Raw genomic sequence first — 22,822 nt, 5'->3', positions numbered from 1 at the left:
AAGATCTAGAGGCTGCAACTGCAAAGCGTACTAAGTTTGGTTGATTTAACCCTAGTTATTTTTTATGACTTAGCAGGTACTGTGCAAATCCAGAAAATTAATTCAAGAACCAAGAGAACCGAAGTATGTTGTGTGGACTTAGCCATGTGTCCAACTCCACCGTTTAGTCCAGGAATCCAGATTAAAGTATCCGTGATAAACGGTTGCAGATCCTCTGCTTGAACACCTCCAGCACAGGTGATCCCATCCTCTCTCTGGGTAGCAGGTTTCTTCATGCAACCGGTCTTAATATTAGCATCATATATGTTTCTATTGAAGAGCCAGTTTGGTGTGGTTAAGGCTCTGGGCTAGAAACTGGTAGACTGGAGACGTGAGTTCTGATCCCGTGAGTTTGGGCCAGTCCCTCTCTCTCAGCGCCAGGAAGCAATGACAAACCACTTCTGAAATCCTACCAAGAAAACTGCAGGGACTTGTCTAAGCAGTCGCCAGAAGTCAAAACTGACTCGAAGGCGCGGACAGACACACACCCACACACACATAAAATATTTCCATTAATTGCCTTTAATATTGATGTGAGACATCTCTCATCTGTCTGCCATTGTATTGTTAAGCTTCCTGACAGTATTTTGGCGTTCTATCAAAGCACTTGCTTCAGTAAGTTCCTTTCCCTTTTGCGGAATAAACGAAGACTTTAACGGACATCGCTGTACTTTGGGAAGAATGCCCTAGCTGGAAAGGGTACTGTAAGATAGGAAATGAAGAAATCTTTAATGGGTCGGGGGAAGCCTTGCCGAGGCGAAGCAACAAAAGCGAAACCCGGCTGCGGCGGGTGGGGGGGCTGGCTGGCCACGCCCCTTCCTTGTGCCACGCCTCTGGGGCGAACCGCGGCAAGGGGTGCGATGGCCGAAGGTGCGCTGCTCCCCCGAGAAACGAGCTCGGGAGGGAAAAGCTCCGCGGCTCCCACGCTGTTCCTCCACCAACCCTTGTTCCAGACGCGAAAATGGAGGCAAGGGCGGCTGAACGGCAGTCCCTCGGAGCCCCTGGTAAGTTGGGCAGGGCGTCGTTTGCCCGCAGTAAAGATGGTGGTATTTCCTGTTTTCGTTGGATGCGGGAGAGGACCCCCCTCGATTCTCGTCGCCCCGTTATTCGGCGGCTTCGGCTGTCCCGATTCTTTTCTTCCCGCATCCGGCGGGTCCTTCCCTCGCCGGTTCCCGGCGGCCGCTTCTTTTCTCGCCGTGCTGTGCGGTGGTGCCGGCGAGGCTCGCAGCCTGGGCTCGGATTTCCGGATCAGCCGTGCTTTGGCGAGCGGGGAAGCATCCGTCCCTCTGAAAACATGGGTGGAAAAGCAGCTTCCTTATTCAGCGGCCCCGAGACAGTATTCCTTTCCTTTCAGGATGGCATTTATTGGAGAGGTCCTTGCACGGCCTTCTCCTTCTGAATCCTGTCTCAGTACTTGATCATGTTGCATTGTCCTCTTTCCCCTCATTTCAGCCATGAGCCGGCTTCTCGCCAGTGCTGAAGCAGACCACAGAACCGTAGGAAGCTGCCGTCCGTGGGAATGTATTTGTCCATCTCGCCCAGTCCTACTGTCACCAGTTCTCCAGGGTCTCCGACTCTCCTTCCTTGTCACCTGATCCGTTTGCTTTAATTTGTCAGGGATAGAACCTTGGGTTTTCTGCATGTAAAATATTTGCTCCGCCACTTAACTGTGGTAATTCCCCAAATGTCTGGTAAAAAAAAATGGTGATTACAATTTAAAGGAATGACAGTGGCCAATAATGGTAAATTCCTTGTACTGGTCTAAGTGCTGTTGACAGATTAAACATGGAAACAGTCGCAACCTGAGGCTCACCATGTAGTTCTACAATCCAAAATTAAAAGGGTTGGAGGCAGGGGAGTGTGCTATCTCTCGCCACCATTTCTTGAACTAAAATGGGATGACTTTGACAGTTTAGAGGAACCGCTTGTCCATTTCATTATTTATTTTATTGAAATATTACTATGTAAATAATAAAAACATTTTATTTCTGTCTTGATGGTTTCAGGGAGGAAAATTGGTGAAAGTACAATGGATATAAAAAGTCTACACACCCCTGTTAAAATGCCAGGTTTTTGACATGTAAAAAAATCAGACCAAGATAAATCACTTCAGAATTTTTTCCACCTTTAATATAACATACAAGCTGTACAATTCACTTGAAAAACAAACTGAAATCTTTTAGGGCAAAAAAATAAAAATAAAAAACTAGAATAATGTGGTTGCATAAGTGTGCACACCCTTAAACTAATACTTTGTTGAAGCTCCTTTTGATTTTATGACAGCATTCAGTCTTTCAGGGTAGGAGTCTATCAGCATGGCACATCTTGCCTTGGGAAACTTTGCCCACTCTTCCTTGCAGAAGCGCTCCAAATCTGTCTGATTGCAAGGGCATCTCCTGTGCACAGCCCTCTCCAGGTGACCCCCCCAGATTTTCAATTGCATTCAGGTCCGGGCTCTGGCTGGGCCATTCCAAAACTTTGATCTTCTTCTGGTGAAGCCATTCTTTTGTTGATTTGGAGGTATGCTTTGGGTTGTTGTGTTGAAAGGTGGTATTACTCTTCATCTTCAGCATTTTAGCAGAGACCTGAAGGTTTTGTGCCAAAATTGACTGATCTTTGGAACTGTTCATAATTCCCTCCACCTTAACTGAAGCCCCAGTTCCAGCTGAAGAAAAGCAGCCCCAAAGCATAATGCTGCCACCACCATGCTTCACTGAGGGTCTGGTGTACTTTTGGTGATGCAGCGTTGTTTTTGTGCCAAACATACTTTTTGGAATTATGGCCAAAAAGTTCAAAGAAAAACATCCAAGCCTGGCTACATTTTGCAAAAACCTACATCAAGTCTGACAAAAGCATGTGGGAAAATGTGTTATGGTCTAATGAGATCAAAGTTGAACCATACAGGACTCATACTTCCCCTTCCTATCATTTTACTTTTATTCTTTTCACTAGTTTTCTTTCATGCCCATTTTCTTCTCAAGATCCACTCTTGACCCCCCACCCCCCCAAAAACACTCTCTCATATTCAAAACCTTTTATCACTCTTGTATCCTTTACTAATTATCTCAGTCTTTTGTGGTATGCAATTCAATCAATCATGCTTTTAAATTATATTCCTTCATCTATGCATGAATAAGCCTCATGTTTCAAACACATATTTAAAACAGACCTCTTTCTAAGCAAATACTAAACTGTCACTATTATCCTGTCTTGGTCTCTGAAGGGTCCAATCTCTTTTAGTAAGGCTTTTTTTTAAAGTTAGCTGTAGTTGCATCTGTGCTGTATGCACCATTCCCTGCTAACAGTGAAGACATTACCAGTCAGTTTTGGCACATTTTGACCAGTGTGACACAAGTGCAACCAAAGCCTAATTTTACCCCTAGCACAGTCATGCTTCTTATGCAAGCTAGGATATCTAGAGAGTGCCTTACAAGCCAACACAGGAAGTTCATGTAGCCTGCCAACACTCAGGATAGTAGTAATTGCCAAATAAGACTGGTTTAAGACATTGGTGCTCATGGGTATTTTGGCTGTTTGAAACATGTTACTAATACACAGTTATCATCTGGGGGCTTATAACAGGAAAAATATTCCCTCTGAGAGTTGTGGTGAGCCCTAGTATGAAAAACAGCGTACTAGTTGGAACATCTGAGAATTAGTAAGATGCTCCCCCGCTCCTTTCTTTTTGTGCCTGCCACAACCAACTAAATGCTCCCAGAGCTATCAGGGACAGCAAGGAGGTGGTGGTAAGTAAACACTGCTCTCCCTGAGACTCTTATCAATCTGGCTACTTGGCATTTGTTCCCAGGTCAAGGTCAGCACTCTTGTGCTTTGTGCATCTGTCAACCAGCAGCCAGAAAGATGAGGAATCAACAACCACTTAAGGAAAACCCATGTTGTGTAGAACTCTCAACATCCATGCTGTGTGCTTTGCTGCTTTTTGAAATGAATTATAAGCCACTTTGCAAATGTTGGTATAAGCAAAATAAGCCACTGCTCATCCAATAAGAAAGCTCCCATTTGAATCCATCTTGTGCCCAAAAGGTAGATCAGGACCTTTTATCTTGACAAATGAGAACCCAATTTTAGCATACTGATTTCTTTACTCTTAAAAAATGCAGCCTCTGTAATTTTTCATGCTTCAGTTACCATTACTTTTGAACAGTGAGACTTGCAACAAAGTGTTGCAGTGTAGAGTACTTCTTCTGAAGGCACCCTGTTCCAGAATTTCATATTCCTTTCCCTTTCTTCCTTTCCCCAGTCTCTCAACTCTCCATTTTCCCCTTCAATAGATAACATTTTAAATGAGATGCTGTCTTTGTTGGGCTATTTTGAACTTCCTTAATTTCTTTCTTTTGCCTCCTGCCCCCTTCCCCCACAAACTTTTTTTTCTCTTAAGCAAACCTTGATATTTCTTGTCTTTTTCTTGTATAAAGATGATAACAGGTGTGGATAAGGCTATTTTGATTGCATAAGGATTCACATTCAGAGAATCAGTTGGTCTTTTATTTACAGGTATCAGTTTAACTATCTAGTTCCTCCTAGTCAGTATGACCAGTAGCAAGAGTCTCCTGAAAAGTAACTTTTCAAAAGTATTGAAAAACACTCAATAGGATTAGATCAGATCAGATTTTGATATTGTAATCCAAAATCTCTGGAGAGTACCAGGTTTCTAAGCCCAGGTGGGTAGATACAGATTTGGCATTTGCATTTTCAATATTTCCCTGTATATTTGAATGTTTATCCAGGATTCTAAGTGTGATTTTTCTCTTCAGTAGTTTATTCTAATAATCAGAAAACTGACTGACCCTCAAAAGTTTGAAAGACTAGGAAATGGGGAATTTGAAAAAATAAGATAAGATCAAGGCTTTTGGGAACTCCAGCTGGAGATAGGAGGGCAGAGTGATGGACATTTTCTTGCACAGACTCCATGGAAGTTTGCAGGTCACAATTCTCCCTCAATGAAATTCCGTTGACCCACTGATTCTGAGGCAGCTTTCAAATGCCACAAGATTCTGGCAAGGGGAGTTCAAATACCTGAAGTAATGGCAGTTAGACATCTCTCCTTCAGTTCCCAAGTCAGATCAGAGGAAATGCACGTCTGCTTGGGCCTTTGATTTAAAACAGCTGCATTCTTAAATGAACTTAATTCTCATGGTGGGCAGTGAGAGTTGTTCCTGTTACAGCTGTTCACATGGAACCAAAATCTAACCTTTTCACATTTGCTTATTTTATACTTGCATTGCTGCTTCCTGTACTACAGTTCCTTCACTGCAGCCTTTCCCAAGACCAGCATCTTCAGGACATGGAAAACTACAATGATCTTTACCCCCAGCCAGTGCCATCAAAGGTTCAGTCCAGGAAAGTAATCAGACAGAAACTCTGAAGGTGCCTAATTCTGCATGATTCATTATGACAGTGTTACCTGGAATTTTAGGCTTCATTATTAGCATTTTAAAGGTGATATTAGCATTTTTAGCATAGCAATCTATGCCTTTTTTTTAACTTTAGGAAACCAGGGTTTTTTTTCCTTTCAGCCAAAGGCCATTTCCTTTGAAGTGGGGAAAAAAACCTAGCCTTTTTAAAAACTAAATAGGAGTGTATTCTGGAGTCCTTGAATACACTTGCAAGTGTTAAGAAACAAACAAACCCAGGTGAGAAAGGAAGACGTAACCCATAAATTTGCCACTTGTGGAATGTTATCTAGGATCTGTGTCTTCTATTGTTTGATTCATTGCTTCATGATGCATCTATCACAAATATCAAATGTATGTAATTCTATATAAAGTCTGATCTCCCCTTAATAAATGCTTTTTGCTTTGCCTGTAGTACTTGTGGTTTGTATTGGAAGTGGGGGGGGGGGCGAAAAAGCCACTTTACAAAGGTTTTTTGTTTGTTTTTAGATTTTTTTTAATCCTGCCTTTATTTTTTTAACAAATAACTCAAGGTGGGGAACATACCTAATACTCCTTCCTTCTACAACTTTTCCCACAACAACCCCATGAGGTGGATTGGGCTGAGGGAGAGTGACTGGCCCAAAGTCACCCAGCCGGCTTTCATGGTGGGACTAGAACTCACAGTCTCTGGCCAGAAATTAATGTGTGGGGGGGTTGTTTATTTCCCAGCTTTCCTGGAAGGTAGTTGTTGTTGCATCTAATCTGGTTCAAAGTCAGTCCGTGTTCAAGTGAGGACTTGAACCTATGCTTCTTTGGATCCATTCCAGCATTTTAACTACCTCAAATTCTCTCTCCTCCCCTCCCACCTCTCTCTTTGTAGGATATTATTGATCTTACAGAAGAAGACATGGTTGTAAAAACAACAGCATGCAAGGACTTGGAGATAATTGATCTTACAGAGCCTGAGGAGGGCATGATCAGCTCCCTCCAGAACAGTAGCTGCTTTGCCTGGGACCTGAAGCCTTCAACAGCAGTCTGTCCTCAGCCGGTCTGCTCTCCTAACATTCTCACTGTTCTTGATGCTGAGAGCAAACATACCGTGCCAGGGGGCATGTGGGTTCAAGACTGTGAACGATCTTCCCCCAGACTGGATGTAGGGAAACCGGACTACCTTCCAAGTAACAGCTTCTCCTGCCATTCCAACTACAGTGAGGAATCTGAAGGCAGCAGTCACACCACCTACAACAGTGATTTGGGCTCTTTGGGAAGCCCTCAGCTGGAATCTGATGTTTTCTCTCTCTCATCAGGCAATGATGGCACTGAATGCCCAACTTGCTTGGACCGTGTAAAAGCTCCTCAGGCTTGCCCATCTGAAGAAAACCCCAACTTGCGGGTCTATTCTCTGCATCAGAGACTATCCCCAAGCCTCTGCTGCTCTTCTTCGAACACTTCCAAATCTGTAGCTGAAGCTGATCAGCCTTTGCTCCTGGCAAAAAAAACATGGAGTGCCATGGAATCTAATGTTCAGGAACAATCCAAGCAGACTGATATCAAGGTCTGGTTGAAAACACTACCGTACTGCCATGGGATGCATGTACATCACCCCTTTCTTCAAAATGTGGTGCTGGAAAAGGAGTTGAGAAAGGTAATTTGCAGGAGATAGCCATATCCAAGCAGGACTTTGAAGTCCACATCCTGAGAACAATCTGGATTTTACAGTTTCTAAGATTCAGAATGGTAGTGAGATACATTGGCTCCATCATTCAGACATGCTTACTTTAGATTGCAGAGCATAGTTTGTATGCAGGAAGCTACGGGGTTGTCCAATTCAAATGAATTGATAGGTCTACATTTCCTACCCAGAATAAATGAACCATGGGAAAAGACATACTTTTTCGTCAAAAAGTCGGTACCACCTGCACTTGACACCAACCTTATTTTAATTAGATGCTAATATGGTGGGAAATATAGGCATTTTTTCTTGGCAGGTAGTTTTTCTTACAATTTTTGGTGTAAATATAGTAGGTGGTTTTATGTACACATACATCTGTTCTACTGAATCTGTGGATCCTAAGGTTTAGTCTTCCCTTCTATCCAAAGCCACTAGTAGCATCAAAGTTGTTTGTGCGGCTAAAGATCTTTCTTCTGGGGGCATTACTCTTACATCAGCTTCTGAGTCCAAAAACAGTAATTTTTTGGCATATGACAGAGGTAGAATGGATCATGCTGGGATTTTCAGCAGGCTGGCCAGACTTTTGAGCATTATAATTCCACAGTTCAAGGCTTTATTAGTAAGAGTTAGGAACACTGAAACCTCTTCTCCAAAATATAGCTTATAAAAGCAGTGTTCCTGTCTGATATCATTCAGATATCATCTAAGCCAAAGTGCGATTTGTTTGGTTTTGGCTCAGTATGTTATGGAAATTCAGCCAACTGTACTAATTCAGTAAACTACAATGGAATAAATCATGGGTTTGCCCAATGTGCAAGTCTACTGAATCTCAACTATTAGGTGATGCCTTACTACATTCTGGTTTAACTGTTTTGTCTTGTTCTGTAAGAACTTAGTAACTAACAATCTCACCTCCTCTAGGAGGCATAAAATTCATATTGAAGTACAATTAGCAACATGTTCTAATTCCATGTCATCCTAGCAGTGTATGTTTCTCATTGAATCTTCTTCCTTAATTGAGTTGTCAAACAGAATCTCTGGCTTGGTTAATAAGAGGAAGAAGACATCACACCAAAGAGGACCTTGCTGCGGCCAAGCAGGTTGTAATACCCAACATCAGTTAAACTTGAGCCAAACAAAGCTATATAAATGCTCGATATAATGTATCCAGCATGATAAAACAGAATTGAGACCCCTGATATGGTATCTGTGGGCACCTCCTTTAGTGCTTGTCAGAGCCACTACACCACTCTACTTGTTAATTTCTTGATGATGTTGATAAAGCAAATACCAGCCTGTTTTCAAAAGAGTCCTTGGAATCCATATAACCTCTTAGAAAATAAAAATGGTGGATGGCTATAACCCAGTGCTTCGTTGGTCAGTATATCTAGTGCCCTGAAAAGACCAAACAAAAGTGGTATTGAGTATCCTGGAGACAGCAGCATTCAGCACAAGCCACAATGACATTAAAATAATCGATGTAAGATGAAGTGATTGTGCAAATAGCATGATTATGCAATGACATCATGATGTTTAATGGAAGTACATGAGTCATGTCATTTGTTTGATGATACTATCATACAGGTATTGTCATTTCTCTTCCATTCTTTTGCCCTACCCTCCAGTCATACATACCTGTGAAGTGTCAGGGAATCATCTAATCAGCCAGCTGATGGATATGGTATGATATTGGCCACACCCACTATAGCAACCTTTGAAAATAGGCAAGCTCCCTCTCCCAGTTGTTGTTGTTGTTGTTTTGGAGTACCTATGATATGTGCCTGCTGCTTCAAAAGAGGCTAGGGATCACTGAACTAGAGAGAACATTTTCTAATCTTCCTTTTTATGATAGGTGCCTTTGCAAAGTAGTGCTTTCCGTTTAGTGAAGCGTTTCAAGTGTAAGACCATACCCACAAGTTAATCTTCAGTGCTAGTGGTGATGCAAGCTTTGTGGGAAACTGAATAAGAACATTTTTCACTTTCAACCTAAAATTGAAAGAAATACGATTCTAACCAATGTCTGTAATTTATGTTTAATAAACGAAATTATTTTTAAAAATGGGCAAAATAGAATTATCTGAAGAAAAGATTTCACCCCATATAATTGCTACCCAGATATTATATGCATGTTGATCTTCCTTTATGCACAGGATAAAAGACTAAAAGCCCAACCTATTCCATTCCGGAAATTAAACATAGTATCCAGCACAATTGAAGAGAATTTTTTCCAGGGAACCTTGGATTTCCTTATGGATTATGTATCCTGTCAATACTACCCACCAAAAGAGGTCACAACCTGTGTGGTCAGGCAGATTCTGCTGAGCCCAGGGGATCAAGAGGGGCAACAGGAGATACACAAGGATGCTTACATGTTGTTGATGAAAATCCAGGCGTAAGTATTCTCCCAGTCCTCCTGTATTTGGTGCTGTTTTGTATCAGGCCATTATTCCTTGTTTAGCTTTGTGGCTGTGGTATTAGTTAAGATTGTAATTGATAAGGCAAAGCTTCCTCCCCATAGTACACATTTTCTTTGACTTGATTTCAAAATGTCATAAGTGCTCTGGGCTCAAAATGATTAGGTATCCCTGTCCTAAACTGAAGTGACCGGAGTATTAATATTCTTATTTTTACATAAATAGGACCCATAAGGAATCAATAGATTGGATTTAATTTGAAATGCGTAACATCTAAACTGTCTAATAGAAAGTTTTGACAAATTTATGATGGTATAAAAAGCTTAATTCTAATTTTTAGACTTCATCCAGCAACAGCTGATACAGTGGTGTGGGACTGGCAACTGCTAAGTGAGGTCATAGAAGTGCAGGTATGTTGATGAGCCCCTTCTGGATGAGAAGAAAAGCTCAGAAACTGTCCTTCTCCCATCTTTTCCTTGCAAGGAAATTAAGGGTTTCAGAACCTGCCCTGTAAAAGCAAAACAGTTTGAATCAAATCAGCCAGGCTAAGACTGCTTTGAAGGTACTGCAGAAAAAGCCACTGAGATTATTGTTAGTAAACCAGAACTTATTAAACAATCCATTTTGAAACCACACAGCTGTTCTGATTAGACACAGGGAGGAACTGAAGTGAATTAACCCTAATATATGTGGTTTTCATGCAGCAAAATGTTCTGCTTTTCATACCTTGGGCATCTGTATATATCCCCTGTATTCAACTTGAGAACCATAATTGTTCTTGCAAGATATCTCTGCATGATGTAGCCTTCCTCTCATCCACAGCTCAGTCAAGCCATCTGACTTCAGCTTTCCTGAACCAAAGCTGAATTATATTTTTCACCATCTCTCAGTTTTACATGTGCTCCCAGGTTCCGCTTATGGTCACTCACTCACGCACTCGCAGCCTGTTGGGGCACATGGATCTTGTAAGCCCCCCTTGCTTTCTATATGGGTTTTCCAGATAGGTGTGGTTAGAGCAGACAAGACACACATCCCTGGTCAACAGCTGGGAAATAATTAGGAACACACACAAATCACTTTCAACTGAACACTGAGGCACATCAAGTTCTTTGGAATACACAGAGACCCAATCAATTTAAAGTAGCTGCAAAACTTTACTGCTTACAATATACATTTGCTCCTTCTCACACACTCATCCCCTTTTACCCACATCCTTCTCAACTAGGTTACCAGGCATTAGCTAGCAGGAGGGAAGCCACCAAGTCTGGATCCAGGACTCAAAGAGTGGGTGGGCTTCAGGACCCCTTTTATCTCCAAAAGTCCTTGCCTTGTTGATTTACAAGTCAGCTGATTTACAAATCTTAAGCTGTTGATGGAACTGGGGGTGGGGTGGGTGGGTTCCTGTACTCAGCCCAGCCTCCTTTGTCTGCTTCAGGTGACATTTCTCCTTCCTCATTTCCTTAATGACTTGTTTCCTTTTTACCTATCTCCCCAAAGGGATCTTTTTGACAAGATTCCTGGCTTTTGTCCTCTCTGCTTACATCATCTTTAGGTTATGGCAGCTTGAGCCCAGTCTCCCATTCAGTGAAGCCTTGCTATTTGCAAAAAGTGTCGCAAAAAACTGTGTGGCCCACGTGCAATTAGCAGAGTCCTTTGTGCCTATCAGGCACTGTGTGTAGTAAACATCACATTTTGCAGCCAAGTCCATCTGTGAATCAGGCCCTTGTTTTTGTGCTGGCTGCATGTGTAACATTCACAAGTATCAACAGGCCCTTTTTAAAACCCCAGCTGGGTTGGTGCACCATGTTCAACTTTAACTCTGGGTGAACAAACACAGTTGCTGCAGTCTCATAAAACTCTATTCATGAACAGTATTATGTTTCATATAAAATGCTAAAATCACAAACTACATCACAAATGAATCAATCCCATTTTAATCTAGTCCAGAACATGGTACAAACACAGCCACTGAGATATGCCTTATTTTTACTGCTTCCTGTGACAATACCAGTTTTTCACCTCAAGTTTGTCCCTTATGTCAGTAACCAATTGACTGGGTATGCCTTCCTCTATGTGGGCAGATCAGTTGCTTTGTAGTGGTACCAAGCATTGTGATTCATTGTTCTGTCTCTGAAATTGCCTGACTTCCACAGGAAGAGATGATTCCTGGCCGACTCCTATTCCTGCAGTATGTGATACAGACCTTAGAAGATGACTACCAAAGGGTGATCAGGACTGGTGTTCTGCACGGATCCATTGCCAAGGCAGTGCTTTCCTGTGACAACTGCTTCGGAAATGTCAAGTAATTTGTATTTTCACTCACAGAGCAGAATCCTGGGGCTCTGGGAAAATCTCTATTTCCAAATATTCTCCACTGCTTGCACCCATTGCTGCCTTTGGCAGCAGCAAACTTGCCTGAGCTTCAGCTAAAGCAATGGGGCTGGAAGGTGGAGGCTGAAGCAAATGGCAGGTAGGGCACTTCATCCTCTCTTTCTGGCTTCTTCTGCTTTTCTTTCTCTGCACATAGCAGGCTGCCAAATTAGAGACAGCCTGCTGTTTCCCAAAGTCTGATTTGCTCACATGCAAAGGGCTTTGGGATTTAGGATGAGGGCTGCAAGTTCCCTACCACCCACCTAGGGCATTATAAAAATGCACGAAGCCTCATTTGGACAAAACCCAACTGCATTTAGGAAGAAATGGTGAACTGACAACTCCCCCCTTTTGGGGGGAGATGGGCAGTAATAGAAATGTGAATAATAAATAAATAAATAAATAAATAACTGTGGAATAATAAATAAATTAAAAACCCTAACCCAGACATTAATTTTAAGAGTGTCTGTGTAATGACTGCAACACTCTATCACCATTAAATCCAATTCATAAGTAAATACAGTAGAAATCTCTTTAATAGAAGAAGCGTACAGAATGGCAAAAAAGTTGCAAATGAAAGTTCCTGAGCTTTCCCTAACTTAAACAGCCCAATGAGTGCATGATTCCCCCTTCCTCGCTCTGGTATGCAACCCCCCTTTCATCAGGTCGTGCCAGTCTCTTGACTCCCTGCAGGTGTCTTCAGCAGCTCAGCCAGTTGACCTTGGGTATGAGAAAGAGTCCAAACATGATGTATTCTCACTCCTGATGTTCCCCCTCCCACTCTGCCTAGTCGCAATTCTCGACACGTGTTGACTTCATTCATGCATGCGAGTCCAATCAGATGTTCTGGGAACATTTGATCGGGGAGCATGACATACTGCCCACCTAAAAAACAAACTATATAAACAATTAAAGCAGTGTAATACAATGGTTAGGATTAGTAACGAGTTAAGGTTTAGGTTTGTTAGGGTATTTAGTTTGGAATTTCTTGATTAAGGCAGGTGCATTTACATGGTGACTATAAACCCATTCATGATCAGGAAAATGTTTCCAATGAATCAGGTATTGTAAAGAGTCTCGATGTTTGCATGAATCTAAGATTTCTTTGACCTCAAAATGTTGTTCGCCGTCAATCACGATGAGGGTTGGTGCCAGTGCTGTCGGATGCCATCTGGGCGACTCTTGAGCGGGCTTCAACAAGCTTCTTGCTGGTGGCAGATCCCATTTTGGGGCAATCTGATGCTCGATGCCCATCTTTTCCACACTTGAAACATAATCCCTTTTTGATCCGGTGCTCCTTTTCCTCATCCCAGGACCAACCTTGTTTTTTCACAGCTGCCTGCAGGCTGCTTGGGGCCCCAGTGTTTCTCCCCATTGCTCGGGCTCTCACTTAGCCTCTGAATTGAAATTGCGTGTTCTCTACTTCCCCTGCCAAGCAGATCCATTCTCTCACCATGAATGGATCTCCTCTTCCCAGCTCCCAGCGGAGCAGTTCTGGCTGTAAGTCTCCTTTAAAATAATCTACTTTGGTCGACTCTGACCACTCACTAATTCTTCCTGCCAAAGCCTTAAACTCTGTAGCATATTCAGACACAGTCTTTGAACCTTGTCTGAGTAGCTGAAACGCTGTTTTAGCTCTCATTTTCGCTAATGGGTCTTCGAAGCGTTCTCTGAGAGCTCTCATGAAATCATCTAGGTGCTGAAGTTCAGGAGCTTCAGCATCATGCAGCTGTACTAGCCAGTCAGCTGCTGGCCCCTTCAATCTGGGTCCCACTAGATTCACCGTAGAATACTCAGTGGGAAAGGTGTCCCCAAACTCTTCCATAAAGGCAGCCATATTTGTCATGAAAAAGGACAATTGTTGGGGGGGCCCATTAAACTTTACGTGTAAATCCCAGCTTCCCAGTCTGGGGGAAGGGAGACTTACGTGTCCATTGAGGGATTCTCCCCACGAAACTGAGGGTCTACTGCTCTTCTTGACTTCGGCGGTTGGGGACTGTTGTCCTTTTCTTGGCGCCGGCTCAGGGTTAGACCCCCTGGAAGACGTGTTGGAAGCCACTTCCATTTGAGTTAACACCTGATCCAGAGACAATGACACATTTTGCAGTATTGTCTCCATGGATGTTACTTGGGCTTCGATGGTTTGTATCCTCTCCGGGGTGATCTCTCGTTCACTCTCCAACTCTTGGAGCCTGGCTGTTTGGTCTTTCAATCGCACCTCAGTTGACTGGTGAGGGGCGGAGGTGACTTCGCTCCCTGCCCCATCCTGCCAGTCTTGGTGGCCTCGTTCATCACCCAGTGGTATCCAATCCACTTCCTTGAGGTCTGAGTGACTGGGCTGCTGGAGCTAGGACTCTTGTACTCCAGATCCTCTGGTAACATCCAGTGTAATTAGTTCTGTGTCTAACTCCACCGTACAGCTTTGTGGTGGTAAGGAGATTCCCACAGCTCCTTTTGTCACCGAATCTCCATTCAATTCATCTCTCAGCTCCCTCTCCATCTGCTGAGTTGGATCTTCAGATGTCAAGTTTGACATTTTGTAGATTTTGAACTCTCTTCTGGGTATGAGTGTCTCCAGGCAGAGTTCAATTAAAAATTATTCGCAACTTTATGTGATGACTGCAACACTCTATTACTGTTAAATCCAATTCATACGTAAATACAGTAGAAATCTTTTTAATGAAGAAGCGTACAGAATGGCAAAAAAGTTGCAAATGAAAGTTCCCGTACTTTCCCTAACTTAAACAGCCCAATGAGTACATGATTCCCTCTCCCTTGCTGTGGTATGCAGCCCCCCTTTCCCTCAGTTCGTGCCAGTCTCTTGCAGGTGTCTCCAACAGCTCAGCCAGTTGACCTTGGTTATGAGGGAGTGTCCAAACATGAGGTCTTCTCACTCCTGAATGTTCCCCCTCCCCTCTGCCAACTCACAAGCCTCAACACGTGTTGACTTCATTCATGCATGCAAGTCCAATCAGATGTTCTGGGAACGTTTGATCGGGGAGCATGACACGTAAATACAGTAGAAATCTCTTTAATGGAAGAAGCGTACAGAATGGCAAAAAAGTTGTGAAAGTTCCTCAGCTTTCCCTAACTTAAACAGCCCAACGAGTGCATGATTCCGCCTTCCTCGCTCTGGTATGCAACCCCCCTTTCATCAGTTCGTGCCAGTCTCTTGACTCCCTGCAGGTGTCTTCAATGGGTAAGCCAGTTGACCTTGGGTATGAGAGAGTGTCCAAACATGAGGTCTTCTCACTCCTGAATGTTCCCCCTCCCACTCTGCCGAGTCGCAATTCTCAACATGTGTTGACTTCATTCATGCATGCGAGTCCAATCAGATGTTCTGGGAACATTTGATTGGGGAGCATTACAGTCTGCCTCTTAGACTGTGTTTCAAAGATGCTATAGAAGAGGAACAGGTATTACCTGACATGACTGAGACTGATTTGGAAGTGGATTTAAAAATGACAAGCTAAAAGAATGACATGGAAAAAGATGTTACATTGGATATATAAAAGAAACCAACTGATATCTTAATAATTAAGAGGGATATACAAATAACATTATCAACAGAGTGATCTGGATAATTTTCCTATATTGGATTTACAAAGCAGGCTTGTTAAAGCCTTGAAGAATTCTTGGAGCAGGGAAAAAATGAAAATAACTCAAGTTCTAGGACATTATTTGAAAGGACTAAGAATTAAGATTGTTAGAAGTAAAAGGAAGGAATATAAAGTTGGTTTGTTTGATCAAAGTTAAGATATGTTATTTCTGTAACCCTTAATGAACTTTTGCTGAAACCAGGACTGAAATGACAAGGTTTTATGAATTTGTTTATCGATAAGAGATGGGATATGGGAAGACAAGACCAATTGTTGTATTTTAAGAGAAGGTGAAGTTACTAAAATTATTTATACCTGTGATGAAGGGGGAAGTCACTTCCTTCTATATTTCTTTAGTATATTCTCTTTCTTTTCTATTTCTCTATTTTTCCTGCACCTATTTTTTCTTAGTTTGTATTAGTTTTTATTGTTGTAAATTGTAATCTTTAATAAAATTACTATTAAAAAACCCTGCATGTATGAGCAATATCTGAGACTACATATCTCATGTGTGCATCTCTAATTTCTATTCCTATTTCTGTGCAGGGAAGTGATTGAATGGCTAATAGCTGTGGTCACTGGGGCCAGAATTTCCCAGCACGAAAAATATCTGCAGAAAGCCAAAAGTCTATTGATAGACAAATCCAGAGGTCAGAGCTACAACTCCACTCCTGAACTGCCCTTAAATAAGACAGCGCAGAAAGAGGATGCCTCCATACAATTTCAGATGCAGAAGTAAGCAGATTCAAAAGTTTGCTTTCTTTGAGGTTCATACTATAATGTTTTTTCTCCTTGAAGATCCTGATCTTAAATAAAACAGTATCTGTTGTTTTATGTCAGTAAATGAATCTTTCCAAACCTGGGATGGCCTAAATACACTCAGAAAGTGTTAATTGTATGGAGTGCACTTGGTTGTGACTGACTTAAAATGTAAATATTTATTTATTTAGCTGCCCATCTCACAAGTGTGACTCTGGGCGGCTCACAAGAATTACAAACAGAAACAATAAAAAATAAACACAACAGCATACAGCTATCCTAAAACCATGATGAAAAATGCAGTAAAACATAATTCCATTTGGTCTGTGAATGTAAATCAAACATCCATTTAATATAGCTATTGCCAAGGCTCACCACTACTGCTTGCACCCCCACAGCCAAGTCTTCAGGCCCTGCCTAAATCTACATTCCAGGGGAATGACCTTACAAAGGGCAAGTGTCTCATCAGATGACATTTCTTAGTAGACAGGACCCATAACATGCCTCCCCTGCCAGATCAGATGGGATGGGTAGATGTAACCAGGGAGAGGCAGTCCCTCAAATATCCCAGTCCCATGCCATGTACTAGCACCTTGAATTGCACCTGGAAGCACACTGGTAGCCAATGAAGCTCGCGGAGCAGTGGTGTAACAAGTGCTGCTCAAGGAGTACACGTAATCACCCACGTCACCACATTTGGCACCAGCTGCAGCTTCCGAATGCTCTTCAAGGGCAGCCCCATGTGGATGTTAGAGTAATCCACATACTGTATATATGTATGTAGATGTTACAGTGGCAATTAGTGTCCTTGGGAAGCTGAACAGCACAAACCTGTCATCTGCACAACAGCACAAACCTGTTCAGTCGACGCCAACAGAAAAGATCAGTATCCTTTTGGACAGGGCTTTCCTCCTGTTATAAGAGTGGTGCAAAAATTTCCCTATAGTAGCAGAAGCATTGGTAGACACATGTGATCTGACTGCTTCTCATGGGAAGAACATTCAGACAGTCCCCAAGTATGTGATAGCTCAACCAGGGGAAGCAGTTTTGACAGCAACTACACCTCAAGGGGCAAATTGCTTGGAATTGGCTCTCATTTCATTCATTCACTTTCCCAAGGCTGTATGAGTTCCATTAAGCAGCAGGCTCTAAATGGTACTGTCTACTGTAATTCAAGAAATAAACTCAGTTTCCTATGTCTTTTGAAATGACTGCGATCTGATGGTTGTAATGATTGCTTTAGCCTGTGGTTTCATACTTCCACTATACAGTATGGTGGAGGTCAGTTGAATAACATTTTGTTTCTCTGGTTTAGGGAGGTGGCACTTCTGCAGAGGATGCTTTCTATAGCAGTTGAAGTAGACAAGTCTCCAAATTGCAATGCTAGTAAAATTGCAGATATGATGTTTTCTTCTCTGTTGAATATTCCCAAGCGTTGTCAAAGGTAAGGGATAAGTAAACAACTATTGAGTTCACTCTTCCTCAGAACTGACTTCTTCTGTATTGATTGCTCAACCCTGTATTGGCAATGTTCTCATTATATTCCTAGGTCGTCAGTCAGGCATTTCTGAGCAAAGAGCAAGTGCTGAATCTATGCTTTTTCTAAGAGAAGACGACTAAAGGTCTACCACAGATTTGGAAAGCCATGCCGAAGTACTTTTTTGAGTACAGAAAGAACATAAACTGCATGCCCTTGCTTTTTTAACTACATGTTCCCATTTGTATGATGCAAATATAGGATTGCTTGGGACTGGGGAACCTGTGGATCTCCAGATGTGGCTAAACTAGCTCCCAGTATCTCTCTCACCATTACCTGTAATGAAGGTTACTAAGAACTAGAGTACAGCCACATCTGGAAGTCCATAGATTCCCATCTGTGCCAGTAACAAAATAAGCTAATTTTTTAAAAGAACTTTCAAACCACACAGGCTGGTCTGCCAAGCATACAGCAGAATCATGACTGAGCTTGTAAGTCTATAAAAAGGTGGCAAGGAAAAATAAAAATCACTGATCACTTCATTAATTCTAAGGTTTCTAAATACTTTCTCAAGTGAAAATGAAATACTTTCATTTTCCATCATAAATACCTTTGAATTTCTCTCGCCCTCTCCCACCTTGGGAAAAAAAGATCCATGAAAGATGAGGGGAGAGACTTTTGACCATTACCTCCATATATGGATCATGCCTAATCACTGATGTTTTCTTCATGAATTTGTCAATGCAACCTGTTGATAATCATGTACTATATTATTAAATACTGTATTCTATGAAAGAGAATTCCATAATTACACATTTTACAGAAAAAGTACCTATTTTAATCTGACCTGAATTTGTTGCCAGTTATATTGAATGATGCCAAAATCTAATATGGTAGGAATGAAAAAAAGCTTCCAGCAGTCCACTGTCTCCAGCCCTTGCTCAGTTTTATAAACTTCCGTAACATCTCCCTTTAATTTAGAAAACGTATTCTGAATCAGACATAACAAAAATTAACAGATAACTATTTGCCAGCATTTACTTGGTTCCCTCACCCACTAGGTATACAGGATCTATATGGGTCTTTTGCAGTCTGGCACAAAATCAGTGCCAGGTTTGACTGCAACTCCCAACATGCCTCAGGCAGAGGTGTGGTTCAGCATACCTAAAGGATGGTCAATTGAAGAGGACTGGATTGACTTCACTCCAATAGCAATAAGGCACAATTTGGTTAACATTTAATTTTAAAGCAGTTAGGGAAAATACAGCTGACATTCAGTTGTGTTCTAGAGAAAGGCATCTTTAAGATCCTTTAATCTGTTTAAATTAGCCCAGAACAAACTGGAAGGTACTACCCTGGGAAATTTTGATGTACTTAATTAAAGGCAACATGCAAAAAAATTCAGCCTTAATTTTTCCAGTTAATGTCTAATTCTACAACTTATGCATTTTTTTTTTTTGCTAATAGTATCTTTATAGAATTATGTCATTTGCCTAGTTTCTTGGAAAGAGTACCAGTGAGCTGGTTTATTTATTTTTATAGGTTGCAAAATTTGCTAGTTGTAGTGTAGAAGCCTAAATTACATTGTAGCACATTTCAGTTTCATCCCCAGGTCACCTAGTAAACATTCCATTAAATAATTTTATGGCTATAATTTTACTATTTCAAAATCAACCATTATCATATTTCTATAGTACAGCATATCACTTTAATCAACTTAATGAATTAATTAATCAATCAACCAACTTCAGGCTATGGGTGTTGAAGAGTAGCTGTTTATCAAATTGAAATCAAGCAGATAAGCTTAAAATGCAATCTATCTGGACCTTGGCTGAACATTTCCCAGATGTCACAAAGTAAACATCTGCAGCAGGATATCATGTTTTGATTTTTCTGCCTGCAATAATTGAGGTGTATAAGAGATACGTCAGCAAACCTTTTAAGCAAGCTTTGGTGGTTAGAGAGAGCTTCCTTGCATTTTTCTCTAATCCCCAGAGAATTGAGACGACCTGTGCTGCTGATTTATCTTTGCCTGAACAAGTTTCATTTGATCGGAAGATACAGTCTCAGAGAAGACTGTTTCATTTACTTCCTTGTCTCATTATATTGTTCCTTTGATTTCGATATAAGCCTCTTTGAAATTACAGCTCCAAAGGAAGTGTAGAAAATAAAAGGTTTCACTGTTTCTAACGTATCCACTTTTAGGGACATCTTCCTGAGCACAATGGAATGCCACCTTCTACGATGCAAAGTGTTGGAGCTCATTTTCCAACACAGCTGCTTAACACCAACCAAACTGCCTTTGTCTCTGGCAAAAATACTGTATTTTCTGAAACACGTTTCTCTGCCGCTAATGTACCAGGTAATGCAGCACTTGCTTCCTTGGTTTATACTGACAGGACTGAAACCTGAAATGTTAACTGTGTTCATCCCTACTGTGTTTATGCACTGTTTAATGAGTCTCTTGTTACCAAAAGCTCTTTGAACTAGAGTATTTAAAAGCACTTTTAAAATATCAATATGCAGCATTTGTAAAATCCTAAATAAAGCCCTTCTGTTCACAGGACAGTGAAGCAACATGGCAGAGATGGGATGAGATGCTTCATCAACTGAATTTATTGTTGCTGAGTTACCGTACTGTAGTTCTAGGTGAGCAGCTTGCTTATGGCTCATTAACCTCTCGGTATAACTGTCTAATCAGTGGTCTGTACTGTCAGCTAGAAAACTATTTAATAGGGCATCTTGCACAAGTTTGCAGAGATGTGCAAAATACTGTAAGCCTGAAATGGCTATTTCAGGTATTATAAGCTTGGAAGGGGACACCCCAAATTCTAAAGTGTTGTCCCTAGCTTTAGATAAAAATAAAGTGTTTTATTCCATGTAGTTTTGGGTTCCAGTGTTTTGCAATTGGCTTATTTCTGTTTGTCTTTAACTCTTCCAAACCATGGAGTTTGGGAAAAGCATGAGTCAATAAAGTGTCAGGCACTTTTTTCTTCCCTGCTACCATTGGTTGGAGTTAATCAAATGGTAACTCTTTCGGGGGCAGATGGGTGGTGGCAAAATTAGATAGATACATTTTTTATCGTATGGCATAGCAGTTTGGTGTTTATGCTGCTTTTTTTTCTTGCTGGGAAATCCTTGTAAGATCCAGCAGCCAGATGTGTAGACTATTTAGCCGTGACAAGTCACGTTGCCCGGGGTGCACCACGAGGAGGCTAGTCTACATTGTACTGAGTTGGGCTGAGAGAGAGTGACTGGCCCAAGGTCTCCCAGCCAGCTTTCATGCCTAAAGCGGGACTAGAACTCAGACTCCTGGTTTCTAGCCCAGAACCTTAACCACTAGACCAAACTGGCTCAGGAGGAAGGGAGGAAGGAAGGAGAGGCCAAAAGTAAGGGTTAAATATGTTTGAGATTAAAAACTATTTGGGACAAAAATGACTTGCTTGGTTGGTTTGCTTCCATTATAAAATTATTTGCTATTGTGAAGTTCAAAGATATCCATATGTTCAATTTTCCTTTTTTAGGCAGAAAGCAACTGCAAAAGTACATAATCCATTGCATACTTTACTTTGTAATTGAGCTGGAGTCTGCCAAATTCAAAAGCTATTACTTTAACTTTGCAGCAACACTACATATAAGAAATATGCATTATACAAAAATGTGTTTTTGGAAGAAGCCTCAACCCAGTAATCTTTTTACAGTTACGTTGTTTATACTGAATGAATTTATTGTTGGTACTTCATTGCTGGACTCAGACACTGACTGCAAAGAACTTCCATTATTCTGGGAATTTTTAAACTGTTTTAAAAAATTAAATAAGTCCATTGGTTGAGCAAGGGATAATTTTGAGTTCTCATTGCTTCACTGAGTTCTCAGTGTTTCGCTGTTTTGTACTGAACTTAGTATAAAGTTATTTTTATTTTATGTGCAACCTTAAAGGTTCGTTAATGCAAAAAAGGAGCAATTAAGTATGGAAAAATACTTTTGTTTAATTGACAGGAGTACATGCTGGAAGCCTATCCCATTGTATAAAGATGCAATCCTCAAAATATCTTGGAATCGCTGTATTTTAGCATTTTTAAAAACTGATTTTTTTCATACATTAATTTTAATTAATGGGATAAAATGGAACTTTGCCTGTTATAACTACTTGGTAATTAGAGCCTTAAATATCAGTCTGGTAGTAAAGCATAATCTTTACAACTAACTTTCAACAACTGCTTCTACCCTTTTTTTATAGAGCACTTAAGAACCTCAGTTTGTGAACGTATTAATTTAACTCTCAAAGCTGCTAAACCCAAACTACAACCACATGATTATATTGAAAAAAGTGATATAAAGTGCAACATTAAGAGCTTCCAGAAGAAACTCTGCCAAATTCTGGGACAACCAATTCCCTCACCCATCAAAGAAAAGATTGGCCTACTCCAAGTATTGCTTTTCACTGCTATGTATTATCTAGGAGGACTATTGGATGGCTGAAAGATGGACCTCTTCCAAGTGAAAACTAAGCATAACAAGGTTTTTTTTAAAATTAAAGACTAAGCTCTCTTTGTATTCCAGTAAAATGCACTGTATTCCCAGAAACCGGGTAGCTCAAGGACTTGTCAAGTTTATTCTAAATTTCTATTAACATACATGTTTGTCAGTCCAGTTTTATTTCAAGTTTTGTACATCTTTTATAATAAATTATTTTACTAGCTGAAAAGGGGAATTAACTTTGTCTTGTTTTAAGATGACAGGTTATTCGCGATTAGATAGATGTACAGGACTATATTTATACTGATGTGAATTCCCTGAGAATAGATCATGCTCCCAGATAAATCTTAGTAACAGATAATACATGCAGGGCCGAGATCTTGCTATTACAGTTAGTCCTCGGTTAACAACGGTAATTGGGACTAAAATTTCCATCACTAAGCAATGTGGTCGTAAAGCATGTCATGTGACCGCATCATTAGTGACAGCAATCGTGGCACTCCCCATTGCCATCATTAAGCGAGGATCACACATCATCAGACAAGTCCCAGGCGACTCGCACACAGGACAGCAGGCAGCTAAGTGGCTGCTGCCAGGCAGGGGAGAGCGTGTGGGTG

At 41.2% G+C, this 22,822-nt stretch overlaps 1 protein-coding gene across 3 annotated transcripts; it reads left to right on the top strand.

The window, feature by feature from the left end:
- Positions 1-866: 866 nt before the first annotated feature.
- SIMC1 (SUMO interacting motifs containing 1) lies at positions 867-22,434 on the top strand. 3 transcript variants are annotated; one of them, XM_063292105.1, is made up of 10 exons: positions 867-1,043; positions 6,316-7,080; positions 9,258-9,499; positions 9,862-9,931; positions 11,675-11,823; positions 16,037-16,225; positions 17,565-17,693; positions 19,932-20,088; positions 20,291-20,375; positions 21,967-22,434. In XM_063292105.1, exons 1-10 carry the CDS (start codon positions 900-902, stop codon positions 22,206-22,208), a joined length of 2,172 nt encoding a protein of 723 aa, XP_063148175.1. In that variant the 5' UTR covers positions 867-899; the 3' UTR covers positions 22,209-22,434. The 3 variants fall into 3 exon arrangements, 2 of the variants coding, with proteins under 2 accessions (XP_063148175.1, XP_063148176.1); XM_063292106.1 differs by lacking the exon at positions 867-1,043 and adding an exon at positions 3,978-5,427; XR_010067120.1 differs by lacking the exons at positions 20,291-20,375; positions 21,967-22,434 and adding an exon at positions 17,799-17,902 and having other exon boundaries at positions 19,932-20,018.
- Positions 22,435-22,822: the final 388 nt, after the last annotated feature.

Source organism: Candoia aspera, chromosome 2, assembly GCF_035149785.1.
Source record: "Candoia aspera isolate rCanAsp1 chromosome 2, rCanAsp1.hap2, whole genome shotgun sequence".
In the NCBI taxonomy this organism is placed as follows: domain Eukaryota; kingdom Metazoa; phylum Chordata; class Lepidosauria; order Squamata; family Boidae; genus Candoia; species Candoia aspera.
Note: the sequence above shows the minus strand (reverse complement) of the source record. Positions and strands in the feature narration are given on the sequence as shown.